Genomic DNA, 13935 nt, shown 5'->3' with positions numbered 1-13935 from the left:
AAAGGAAAGAGCTTGAGGTCTGGAGTAAGGTCTGCATTGCAAATGTGACTCAGACCCTGAGGGAATTACTTAAATTCTCTAGGTATCAGTTTCCTAAAATGGGAATGTAAATAGCATCTGTCTCAGAGTTGTCACAGGGATAAAATGAGAAAATATATGTAAACTTATTAACATGGTACCTGGCATTTGTGAAATGTGCAATAAATAAGAGAATAAGGAGAAACTTAGTTAGTTTAGCTAAAATATCAAAATACTTTGACAGAGTTTTTCGACCAAAATGTTGGAAGTCGCACTAAAATGGGGGAGAATCTTTTTTGCCCCATTCCGTCTCCTTTTGAAGGCTCATCCTTATGGCCATATTCATAGAAACCAGGAAAGAAAGAAGTCCAGATGGAAGGAGTCCTGCTCTCACGTTGGAACCGGTGGTGAGGGTCAGGAAAAGGTTCCACATTAATACATGGTTGTGAAGCAGGGTGTGTAATTCTCCTGTCATCATGTGTGTATGCGCAAATGGGCTGGTACTTTTGCAGACCGTCTGTAACCAGCTTTACTGTGTTTAACAAGGTGCCCTGGACCTCTTTTCTAGAAAGTTCAAATGGATTTGCCTCGTCCTCGTTAGCAACAACATGGTATTTATCTTAGAAGATGTACCATAATTTTAATTGGTCCTGAAAGGAAGTTCTAGTTTAAAATTAGTATTTATTTTTTAAACATTAGATAATATATTTATATAATTCAGAATTTAAGAGTTCAAAGGGTATTGAGTGAAAAGCCCCTTGCTTGGTCTTGCATGCACCAATTCTCCCTACACACTACCTTTCAAGAAATAGCTTGTGAATGTGTAAGCAAATCCCCTTTTACACACATGTGTGCATCTAAATATCTGTCTATAGCTCTGCTCTTGCTTTAGCCACTTATATATCATGGATGATGTTCTGTATGTACCTATGTCAGAATATAAAGCGCATCCTCATTCTTTTGGTAACTCCAGAGCATTCTGTGGTATGGATGTATTGTAATTTATTTAACTATTTCTAGATAGACATCTAGATTGTTTCTAATATTTTGTTGTTACAATTTGCACTGCAGTGAATAACCATGCACATGACAGTTCAGTCAGATGTAATAGAAGGATAAATTTCTAAGAGTGGGATTGTTGAGGCAGAGGGTGTGTGCCTTGGTAATTTGAGGGGTACAACTCAGTGACCTCTGTTGAGGTAATTTCATCTCCATTTGCAGGGTGAGTGCCTGTTTTCCTGCAGGCTTGCCAGTGGAACATGGGTCAGACTGGGCCTTTGGCCAGTTTAAATTTATTTATTTATTTATTTATTTATTTATTTTTGGCTGTGTTGGGTCTTTGTTTCTGTGCGAGGGCTTTCTCCAGTTGCGGCGAGCGGGGCCACTCTTCATCGCGGGGCGTGGGCCTCTCACTGTCGCAGCCTCTCCCGTTGCGGAGCACAGGCCCCAGACGCGCAGGCTCAGTAGTTGTGGCTCACGGGCCTAGTTGCTCCGCGGCATGTGGGATCTTCCCAGACCAGGGCCCGAACCCGTGTCCCCTGCATTGGCAGGCAGATTCCCAACCGCTGCACCACCAGGGAAGCCTTGGCCAGTTTAATAGATGAAAAAGTTTAGTTTTAATTTGCATCTCATGAGTGAGGTTGAACATCTTTTCAAATATTCAGGAGCCATTTATATTTCCTTATTTTCCTGTTGGAATGTTCACCTTTTTCTTGCTGGTTTGTAGCCCTTACATATTTGCATGTCAGAGAATTTAGCTTTGTTATCTATAAAGTGTTAGCGCCTGGAAAGAATGGAAGACAATGGCCCCCTTTTGGGTGGTGTGCCATAACCTGCTGGGTGCCCTTGGGATTTTTACTGGAGTCAGTTTGAGGATGGGGGGTGGGGGGTCCAAGGGACATACCTAGTTAAGCTCTTGCAAATATTGCCTTGAAGGGAAGATACCTGGTGAAGTGCCCAGCCCAGTGCTCGGCATGAATCTGTGCCCAGCAACATTAGCTTTCACCATCACTGCGGTTGTGAGATACGTGTGGGAGCAGGAGGAGCACAAACAATGTCTGCAGTATGAGCCAGTGATGGCACATCAACCCATCCAGCCCTTTGGGGTAGGGGCCGGCTTTAGAGAGAGGTGAGGTACCTTCTGCTCCTCTTGAAGGACAGATCATGCTGGGGGGCAGGTAGGACACACCTGGAACCCTGACGGATTCTCTGGCTGCTGTGGCCCCAGGAGCTTTCTGGAGAAGACTGAAGAAATTCAGAGCTGCCCTAAGAAGACCTGGGCTGGGCTGGGCAGTGCAAGGGAAGGAGGCTGTGCTTTGTAGGGTTGGCTGGGCTTTTGGCTGCAGTATTGGTTGCTTCTGATGGTTTTGCTTGCACGTAGCCACTGGGTGTGTCACAGGGAGATGCTGTATTTGAAGAAGCAATGGAAATAAGATTAGGGGCTTTGCTGCCTCTGCCAACTTTAGGGTCAGTAGCATTAAATTAGATCTACCAGCTAGATCTTTTGGGGAGTCATAACCTAAGATTGACAAGCCCTGGAGGTTTAGCATATGTTGTATTATATTCACTTTGATTTATTTTTCATGGCAGTTAATCTTGAAGTTTCAAATAATTTGAAGGTAGGTGGGAGATTTTTATGTTCATTAAAAGGAGGCTTGGGTTAAAGGCTGTGAAACAGTAGTCTTGGTATCATCTTTATTTAAAACACATTTTAATTGTAGTATAGATACACATATCAGAGGAAATAATGGTGTGTGTAGGGGGGTAAGAATAAGGTGTGTTACCTCCATACCACATTGCTTGCGGGATCTTAGTTCCCCAACCAGGGATCGAACCCAAGGCCCGGGCAGTGAGAGCGTTGAGTCTTAACCACTGCACCGCCAGGGAATTCCCACCTTTTTATTAAAAGAATAGAAAGCACTTAATTTGGGGACCTTTATTACTACTCTGAAAGTGATTGTTTTAGTAGAAAATGGCTTACTTGACTACCAGACACATGACAGTCAGTGGTGGGTAGATTTTACCAGATCTGCAATAGGTGATAAATTGAGTTCTGATCAGAGGTACTGGGTTTCCCTGGTACCTTCATCCTTTACCTTCTGTATGAGTAACACAAGCTCATCCAGCTGTCGGTTTAAATTGGCATTGCTGTCATAATGATGCTCAGTGTGGGACTCCTGGGCTATCACTCCTGTCACTCCTGCTTCCTATACAATTTGACCGTCTCAGGATTACTGTTCAGAAACAAATACTTTAACGTTATTGTCTTAATGGAAATAAAACACATAAGCAAGAAAGACATATTTACTGAGCAGTAGACACATACCCCCACCAAAGGCAGCATAGCCTTTTTTTGTTGGAGACAAAACCAACTGGACAAATTTAGGCAGAGAGACCCTGCTTTCCTAAACTGATGGAGTGATTGTATAATATTAGTCTAGGCGAAAAAAATTTAAAGCCACAAGTTTGATTTCAAATAGTTCTGGGAGGAGAAAGGACATGGTTCCCGAAAAATTTTTAAATAATCTGCTGATATATATATATTTTAAAGAAAAGCATGATCAGTTCCCTGAGATGAAAGATGCCAAGATTTCCCCCTGTTATCTGTGATGCTATTAATAACACACAAGAAAATCCATTTTTATTAAGTTTAAAAAGTTTTCCAAGACATGTTTTATTTCCCAGTTGAAATAATATTTAGAGGTTCAAAAATGTGGAGCTTTCATAGTATCAGCAACGTTTTAATCTTTTTCTCTTAAAAAAACAAACAAACAAAACTCTATGCCTTTCCTGAAGAACTGATTTGATTTTTAAAATTAGATTTCATGTTTTTTAAAAAATGGACCATTAGAGTGGCTAATTTAATACGCCAAAGGGAAAATATTAGTGAAACAACTAGTGTTTTACTTTCAGTGATGTTTAGTCACTCCCTGCACATAGACACAGGAGACACAGCAGGTCAGTGGTCCCTTTCTTCTATAGCCTTGGCCTCCCTCTGGTGCTGAATTCCCCTTTCCCTTGAGTGAAAACCTGTTTCATCTCCCATTTGCTCCAGAACCTCCTACCTTCTAGGTTTGTTCCCATTCTCAATTGGAGCGCTGATGGAGCAGGGACCTGGGAAGAAGGGGAGCATTTTCCTCTCTTAGGGGTGAGGATGGCTTGGAGAGAGGCAGTGGCTCAGCTCTGGAACATGAGACTTCCAGGATGGAAGGTGGGCTCTGAGGTCCCCAGGGATGGCTTTACCTGTGGAAATATGTTAGAAATCGTAGGTCAATAATATTTTCAGTTGAATAAACTTCCCACACTGGCCTGGGAAAGTAAGCTTCTTTATGGGATGATTTCTATGGATCAAACACATTTTGAATTGACTTACAAACTTCTGTTGTACCAGTTTGTCACTCTGTCTCTCCCTACACAAATCTTTTTGGGACCAGCACCTCCATCCACCGGCCACCTGGGTGAGTGAACTGGACAGCAGCCCAGATGCTTTACCCCTCTGCCCCCAAAATCCAGTCCAGGCCTGGGGCGTTGCCCGTTGTACTGTGGTGGTGTCTCCCCCTGCACTCGCCCTGCAGAGCTGCGGTGCTGTGGTGCTACGGCTCCTGTTTGGGCAGTCCCCAGGCAGTATTAAGGCCATGTCCTAGCTCTCTCTTGAACCAGACTACCTTTCCCAGAGCACTGTTGAAACCTTGGCTCAAAAAAAAAAAAAAAAACCTTGGCTCAGGCCACTGTCCCTTCTTGTCCGGCAGTTGCCTCATAAAGGGTCTGCCTGCCTCTGTTCCCGTCATCATCCCCTTTACTTCACCCCACCCTTCCACTCTCCCGCTGCAGTCAGCATGGTCATCCAAAGCCAGATGTGGCACACTGGATCATGGCACACCTGTCCTGGGCACCACGTCGTGACTCCCTGCTGCATCCTTTGTTCAGTCACAATTCTGTAACGTGACACCCGTTCCTGGGGGGTGTCAGGACTGCATCCTCATTGCCTGGGCAGAGTAGATTCTCAAACAGGGTTTGTTGAATGAATATGTGAGCCTTTTCCTAGGCTGGGGACCATCTGCATTTTATAGTACCTATTTATTTAATTGTGTGTGTGTGTGAGAATGGAATAAGTCAGGGGAGGAGTGAGAGTTGCTAACTCCTGCCAGAATCTACTCTTTGGTGACACATACACAGATTAAAAAAAATATATATTGAGGTGAAATTCACACAACAAAATTAATAATTTAAAAGGGAACAATTCAGTGACATTTAACACAGTCACAGTATTGTGCAACCATCACCTCTGCCTAGTTCCAAAACATTTTCATCACCCCAAAAGAAAACCCCATACCCATGAAGCAGTTTTGCTCTCTGCGGCAACCATTGATGAATGTAGATGGTTAGTTTTAGCTGGGATAGGACTTTAAATCAGACCTGGGTTTTTCGGATGACTAAGTAATTAAATGTTGTTGTTTTAAGACAGTTCATCCTGAGTGTGTGTACCTCTTGGCTTCTAAGTGGGTTGAGTGCTGCTGTGATATGACTTGGAGCATGGTTGTAATAGTGAGTTAGAGTTTTATGTTGTGGATTTGAACTTGGCTAGGAGCATGTATCCTGCTGGCAGCTAGTTTTATAGGCAAACAAATGCCACAAACTCAGTCGGCTGTGTAAAAAGCTATAGCATGACTTAGAGAGAGTTTTAAAAGCAACTCTTTATTTGAAATAAAAATATTTTATCCTGTAAGAATGATATACTAGTTAATGGAGATTTTTGGGATACTTTAAAACTAGCCTTAGACTTGGGTTATATAATCTATATGACCTTGAATAAGAAATTAAAATGTTCTCTGGCCTGATTTCCTCAAGTGCAAAAATAGGTGGATTGAAATCTCTCTGGACTGCCTTAGTTAGTCCAAGCCATGCTGCTTAAATCTTTAGTCTTTTTAATTTCTTCCCTGTTATAAAAATAAATTGTCCTCATTAGAGAAAATTATCAAAATATATAAAGGGAAAAAGAGGGTGAAAATGGCCCCACTGATTAAAGGCAATTACTGTTACTATTTTGGTGTACTGGTGTACATCTTTTTTTTTTTTTTAGTATCTATCTATCTATCTAATCTGCACCAAGTCTTAGTTGCAGCACTCGGGATCTTAGTTGTGGCATGCGAACTCTTAGTTGTGGCATGCATGCAGAATCTAGTTCCCTGACCAAGGATTGAACACGGGCCCTCTGCATTGGGAGCGCAGAGTCTTACCCATTGGACCACCATGGAAGTCCCTGTTGTACATCTTTTTATTAGCCATTTTAAAAAGCAGTATCAAATAACACACGAATATACTGATTATAAAAGATCCAAATACTAAAGAGGGGTTGGGAATGAAAAATGAAAGTTGCCCATCATTAATCCTTGCACCTAGGGCAACCTTCATAGTAGTTTGTGACTTTTCTGGATCCTTAACCAAACATTTGGACAGGTAGAGAGCATATTAAAATTTTATTTTATTTAGCATAATTGGGATAATTCTAGGCTTACTGTTTTGTGGCTTTTAAAAAAAACAGTATTTCTTGGACTTGTTTCCTTGTCAGTACATCAGTTTTATTCTTTAAAAAAATTTTTTTTAATTAAATGGGTCAATCTACATAAAGTGCCCTTTTTTAAAAAAAATTTATTTATTTTTGGCTGTGTTGGCTGTGTTTTGGCTGTGTTGGGTCTTCGTTGCTGCGCGCAGGCTTTCTCTAGTTGCGTAGTGGGGGCTACTCTTCATTGCCGTGCGTGGGCTTCTCATTGCGGTGACTTCTCTTGTTGCGGAGCACGGGCTCTAGGCGCACGGGCTTCAGTAGTTGTGGCTCACGGGCTTAGTTGCTCCACAGCATGTGAGGGATTGAACCCGTGTCCCCTGCATTGACAGGAGGATTCTTAACCACTGCGCCACCAGGGAAGCCCAGTTTTATTCTTTTAAATGGCTGAACATTGGGAATTCCCTGGTGGTCCAGTGGTTAGGAGTCGGCACTTTCACTGCCATGGGTCCAGATTTGATCCCTGGTCGGGGAACCTGCAGGCCATGTGGCAGGGCCAAAAAATTAAAAACTTAAAAAAAAAAAAAAGGCTGAATATTATTCTTGAAACGGATATATGATAATTTAACAGTGTCTGTCTTTTTGATAAACATTTAAGGTTTTCTAAGTGTTCAGCGTTGTAAATAATGCTGCAGTCATCAACCTTGAACATAGATATTGCATAGATATTTCTGGAGGATAAGTTTCCGTGAGTGTAATTGCTGGCTCCAAGAAAATGCCTGTTTTGAATCCCAGTGCTAAGTTCCCCACCACAAAGGTCATTCCACCAAGAACATAATCTCCCTACACCCTGGTCAACACCAGATTCATCTTTTAAAATTTTCCCCTAATTTATGTTAAAAAATGAAATTACATTTTGTCACTTCTATAATTTTACGTAAGGTTGAACAGCTTTTTTTGTGTCTCATTGGATATTTTAATTTTTTTTCCCTGTGGATCATAGACTCCTGTCCTTTGGATTATTTGTATTACGGATTTGCAGGTGTTCTTTTTGGATTACTAATACCGATCATTGTTACGTGTTGCACTGTGTTTTCTCTTACACCATCACTCATCTTTTACTTCTCCTTAGTGTATTTTATAACACCCGAATTTAAACTTTTTGTGTGGTTTTTCTTTTGTTCCTCTGTATTTAAAAAATGTAGTTGTGTTATTCATAAATATAATTATATTCATTATTATTTTTTTCAAGATAGATTCTTAAAAATGGAATCATTAGGCTAAAGACTAAAAATATTTTAAGTTTCTTGCTGCGGTCAGCCAGGACCTAAGGAGACTGTGCTTTATCTCACCAAGGGTAGGCATGAAGAGGGGTCGTGACCTGCTGGGTGCCCAGGTGTTTTCTTTTGATTCTCAGGATAACTTCTAGTCCATACCTTTAGGGCCCAGAAACTCAATTTTGTTGGCGTAGACAGCCCCTCCCCATCCACATCCCTCCAATGCCACAAGGAAAGGCACACACCAGTGGGCTAGCTTATTTAATTGCAGTGAGAAATATAAGTTAGTAAGTTAGGGTAACAGCAGTGCGTGAATTGCTCTAACTGGCACATTTCTTCCCTGTAGGGACATAGAAGTAAGTTGTTATCAGGCATTACCTGGGAAGGGATCTTAATCAGGGCATCTCAGGATGCCTCTCACCCGCTCAGAAACTGCAGCTTTGTCCTCTCAGCCAAGCCTCCCTTGTCCCTGGAGGCTGTTGGGGGTCCTACTCCTTGTAATTCCTTTGGGTGTTCCATTTCTGGTCTCCTTCAGCTGACCCCCATTCATGCAGCCTCACTCTGTAGGACACATGGTACGTTTCTCCATCAGAAACACATGTGATCACTGGTGCAGCGCTCACTTGTCAGGAGTTTCATTTAAGAAAACTTAAAACTTGGCTAATCTGATAAGTGAAAATGCAGTTTTTTTCTTTGGGGGAAAATGTTTTCATACAACAGAGTGTATAGGGTGAAAAAAGCCTCTAAATGAAGTGTTTCCCTTCAGGTGGTGATCAATGGAGGTGCCACGTCCAGCGGTGAACAGGACAATGAAGACACCGAGCTCATGGCAATATACACGACAGAAAATGGCATCGCAGAAAAGGTACCCCTTGCATCAGCCCCAGCCACTCACCCACCACTGCTGTCCCAGATCCCCTACAAGGAAGCGGATATCCATCTGGAGTTTTGTCTCTACCCTCCTGAGTGTGTGTGTGTGTGTGTGTGTGTGTGTTCTCTTTACAATGGAAATAGAAGGAGTGATGAGGAATAGAAGTTACTAATTTTTAATTGTTTTAATGGCAACATTAAAGTGAGAACCATGTAGAGGTCTTTATCTAGATATTTTTAAAACCTCAGCCAGGATGCCAGAGGGAAGTGTTAGGTCTGGATGGTAATATGACTCAGACCCTGAGGGGGTCGAAAGCTTTCTGGGCATTAGTTGCCTCATCTCTAAAATGGGTATAAAAATATTAGCATCTGTCTTAAAATTGTTGTGAGTATTAAATAATAAAGTTATTAGCATTGTGCCTGGTACATACCATGTGTACAGTAAATAGGAGACACCAGTAGATAGGTTATGTAGACTGTGAAAGTGCCTTGGACAAAGATCTTTGAAAAATCATGCTGAAGTGGGAGAATCTTTTTTTCCACCTCATCCCCTCTGCTTGACAGGTCAGTCTGTGTGACCATAGAATGTGTGACCATGTTCATAGAGGCCAAGAGAGAGCTGCCTGGAGAGGGTCCACATGCCTTGATTTCTTTTTCTCTTTGTATCTGCCACTGTGCCTAACACATATGAAAAGTATGATAACATGGCATTTCCAGACTGCATTGCAGCCCTAAGACTTCTCAATTTCATTTGAGTTTCACTTGACAGACTTTTAAAACATTTTATTTTTACTATCATCAACTTATATAATGACGCATTATAGTCTAGAACCACTGTACTGCACTGTCAACAGTGTATACTCTGTATTCTAGTAACAGACCACTAGGAAGTTGATATATACAATTATAATACCCAGCTTGGGTGTTAGTGCAGTAAGTTTACAGTGTAATCATGAAAATGATAAAGAACAAAAGAAATTATATTGAAATTCTTAAATAATCAAATTTTTGTGTCTGTGATTTCTTTCTTTTTCTCTTTCTCCCTTTTTCTTTTTCTTTCTTTTCCAGTTTGGGAGATGGAAAGTTCATTTTTGGCTATCTTGACCAATATGGCTGTTATTTGGTCAAGCTATTCTAAGTTTTGTGAAGGCTAGATTCATGCTGAGATGTTGAAATTCCTGCAGTGTTGGTTTCCAAGTTGCTCCTCAGAGCACAGATTGGAGCAGCCATGGTTGTGGCTGTGGTCTGCAGCAGAGACTCATTCCACAGGGCAGGATCTGGGAGGGGCCCACTGCCTGTCTGGCTTGGGTCTCAACATTCAAGAGGCACATCTTGTAGCAAAGTGATTCTGTTTTTACAGACTTGTTGGGCTGCATCCAATCCTCAATTATTTGGGCCTTAATCAGAGAGTCACCAGAATTTCCAGGCTGTAGGCTGTCATGAGTTTGGATGTTCATTATCCAGGAGTTGATAGCTGTCTTTTAATATAAGATATTTGTTTTTCTCTTTCTGACTTACTTCACTCTGTATGACAGTCTCTAGGTCCATCCGTGTCTCTACAAATGACCCAATTTCATTCCTTTTTATGGCTGAGTAATATTCCTTTGTATCTGTGTAGTTTATACTGTGATGGCTGTCTTTTGAAATGAATAGTAGGGAGCATTAATTCTTCAGGTTTTTAAACATATGTAGCTGTACCTTTTACTGATCTGTTGGCAGGAAAAATGTCTAGTACACTAAAGTTAGCACATTTCTGCTAGACATTTATTGTTTGGGTGAACATTTTTTTCATCATCTAAACTTTGATAGGTGTGTATTTCCTTGAATACTAGTGAAATAGAATATCTTCCTATTTTACTGGGGTTTTTTTCTTGTCTTATGAAATGACAAGGATAGTGAGAGTTATCGTGTGTTGAATAGTGCTAAGGATCCAGACCCTTGGCTGAATGCTTTAAGCAACCTGTCACATTTAGTCCTCATGGCAACCCTGTTAGAATGGTGCTATCACTATCCCTGTTTTAAAGGTGAAGAAAATGAAATGTTTAGGTCCTTTGCTGTCTTAAATTTGTGTAAAGAAAACTTCACACCAGAGGATGCTGCCCTCTAGGATCTTGCTTTTCAGATGGCATTTAAAGGCTCTCTGAACACCTGACTGTGAAATAAGGATGGACCATTCACGAAGAGACAAGAGAACTGAGAGCAAGAGAGCCTGTCCTTTGTGTTCCCCATATTCACAGGGTTTCTTAATTCATTGTAATGTATTCACTTATTTTATTAAAAACTTGACTTTTCTGATGTCCATTAAAACTCTTGAAGTTCTTATGATAAATGCTGGCTAATATGGTATTAGCTATAAGATACTCATCTTGGAATTTGATTAAAGGGATTTTTTTTCCTGAAAGGATGAGAAGGATAATGCCTCAAATCATCAATCATGAGTCCATAGGATGGACCTCAGTATCATTGGGACTCTTAGATTAGGGATGTTGAGGGACTTGAACTTCATAATGAGGGTTTTTTTTTTTTTTTTTAAGTTTTTTTTAGTTTTTACCTTTTTTGACTTATGATTCCTGCAGATTCTCTTTAAGTTACCTTTTATCCCGGTACTAGCTGGTCTTGAAAAACAAAGTTCTCTTGAGCATACTTGTTTAACATAAACAGTTCAAAATTGTATTAAACAGTTTAAAATGTGCTACCTCCATTCTTGGTCTACCTCACATAACTGGCAGCTGGCAGTCTGGTGTGTATATTCCACATTCTTTTCCACTCATGCCCACACACATATCCCAGAGTGTTGTACCATGTCCCCACCCCACCTACATAATGTATACCTCACCAGGTTAGTAAATGTATATGGAATTTTTTTATTTTTAAAATTAATTTTAATATCTTGAATAGATAATCTCATGGTTTTAAAAATCATTCTCTCTATATACACCTATTATTTCTGAACTGTTTGAAAGTAAGTTACAGGCACAATGCTCCTTTATTCCTAAATAACTTCAGTGTGTATTTCCTAAAAACAAAAACATTAGGATATTCACATTGATACAATTATTATTGATAATTGGTTGATTTCATTAATTTCAATTTTAAAATAAAGCTTAATAATTTTCATTTGAATTTCCTCAGTTACAGTAATGTCCCTTACAACTAAATAATAAGGAGTTTAATAGATAAAGCTTAGTTCCAGGATCCAAATCAGTATCACTTAATGCATCTAATTGTTAATGTGTATCTTTTTTTAATTAATTTATTTACTTTTGGCTGCATTGGGTCTTCGTTGCTGCGCGCGATCTTTCTCTAGTTGCGGCGAGCAGGGGCTACTCTTTGTTGCCGTGCGCGGGCTTCTCATTGCAATGGTTTCTCTTGTTGCGGAGCACGGGCTCTTGGTGCGCGGACTTCAGTAGTTGTGGCATGTGGGCTCAGTAGTTGTGGCACGCAGGCTCAGTAGTTGTGACACACGGGTTTAGCTGCTCCGCGGCACATGGGATCTTCCTGGACCAGGGCTCGAACCCGTGTCCCCTGCATTGACAGGTGGATTCTTAACCACTGCACCACCAGGGAAGTCCCGTTAATGTGTATCTTTAGTCTCCTTTGATCTGGAACAGTTCCATAGTGTTGTTTGTCTTTCATTACCTTGACATTTCTGAATAGTATGGGCCAATTTACTTTGTAGTATGTCTCTCAATTTGGATGTCATACTATAATTTTATCTTGTATTTTTCATTAGTGAGGTTGCATCTCTTTTTCACATGCTTAAGAGCCACTTGTATATCCTTTTCTGTGTACTTTCTTTCATATCTTTCATGCAGTTTTAAGTGTTGGTTCTTGGTCTTTTTACTAATTTCTAGCAGAACGTTGCCCTTTTTGATAGGAGTTACAGATGTCACCATTTTGCTTATGGTTTTTGCCATGTAGAGCTGATAAAAAATTATGTAGTTAAATTAGTCAATCTTTTATGGATTCTGGATTTTAAGCCATGGTTAGAAAGGCCTTTTTTTATTCTAAATTTATAAGGGAATTCTCTTCTTGTTTTCTGCTAGTACTTTCATGGTTATTTATGTTTAATAAATACTTGATCTGTTTGGAATTACTCTTAAGATATGGCTCCAGCTTTGTTTCCCAGATGGCTACCCAGTACCCCGACCCCATTTATTGAATAATCTCATCTTTTCCTCAACTGATATGAAATACTTTTGTCATATACCAAATCCCCAATGTAATTAGGCCTATTTCAGGGCTTTATATTCTGTTTAGATGTTCTGTCTATTCAGGCACCAGTACCATATTTTTATTGTAGGCTAATGGTGTTTTATATCTTTTAGGGCTAGTTTCTCCATGTTGCTCTTTTTTAGAACTTTTCTAATCATATTTATGAGCTGTAGAATCAGCTTGTCTAATCACCCTCATCATCCCCCAACAACCCCAAAAATACCTATTGGTGTTTTTATTGGGATTGCATAGATTTAGTAATTCACTTAGAGAAAATTGGCATCTATATGATGCTTAGTCTTCATGTTTAAGACTGTGATAAGTCTTTCTGTTTGTTCTGTTCTTCTTTTGTATCTTTTAGGAGGGGTTTTGAAGTTTTCTTCATTTATGTCTTTCATATTTCACAAGTTTATTGAAAGGTAGTTTATCTTTCTAATGTCTGTTGGTAATCAAACTTGTTTGTCCATTATATCTACAAACCTTGTAACTGTTGATGACTATGTATTGGTTTTATATTCCATTACTTTACTGACTATCTTGTTTTCATTTGATTACTGAGATTTTCCAAGTATACATTCATGTCATTTGCAAATAGTGATGTTTACCTTGCCTTATCTAATTTTTATTCTTGTAATTTCACTTTCCTATCTAGAATAAGAAAACGAACTTTCTTTACTAGAGGTATCTAGCATTGGCTAGTACCTTCAGTAAAAGCAATGGGGGTGATAGTGGGCATCCTTGACTTTGGTGGTTATAGTTTCTCTATTATGATAGTGGTTTTGGCCTAAATAGATACATTTCACTATGTGAAGGAAATATCCTTATTCTTAATCTATTGAATCTTTCAAAATCAAGTATAACTTTTGAATTTTGAGCAGATGCTTTCTGTGTGTTATAGAGATGATCATTTGATTTTCCTCCTAATATCTCTCAATATGATCTATTGAGAGATAGATCAACAACTGAGGCTGTCAGTGTTGAACCATCAATGCATTCTTGATGTGTATGATCACAATATATTATTATTTTTTAATGTGTTGCTGGATTTTGTTAATA

At 39.8% G+C, this 13935-nt stretch overlaps 1 protein-coding gene across 2 annotated transcripts in view; it reads left to right on the top strand.

Annotated features, from left to right (window-relative positions):
• Positions 1-13935, top strand: part of SLC23A2 (solute carrier family 23 member 2) — a 140804-nt gene that overhangs the window by 74142 nt on the left and 52727 nt on the right. For both annotated transcript variants that reach the window (XM_059898165.1, XM_059898167.1), the window contains exon 3: positions 8561-8659. In XM_059898165.1, coding sequence (XP_059754148.1) covers positions 8561-8659 — 99 coding nt within the window. The remainder of the gene's footprint in view (positions 1-8560; positions 8660-13935) is intronic.

Source organism: Balaenoptera ricei, chromosome 15 (genome assembly GCF_028023285.1).
Source record: "Balaenoptera ricei isolate mBalRic1 chromosome 15, mBalRic1.hap2, whole genome shotgun sequence".
Lineage (NCBI taxonomy): Eukaryota > Metazoa > Chordata > Mammalia > Artiodactyla > Balaenopteridae > Balaenoptera > Balaenoptera ricei.
This window is presented reverse-complemented; position numbering and strand designations above follow the sequence as displayed.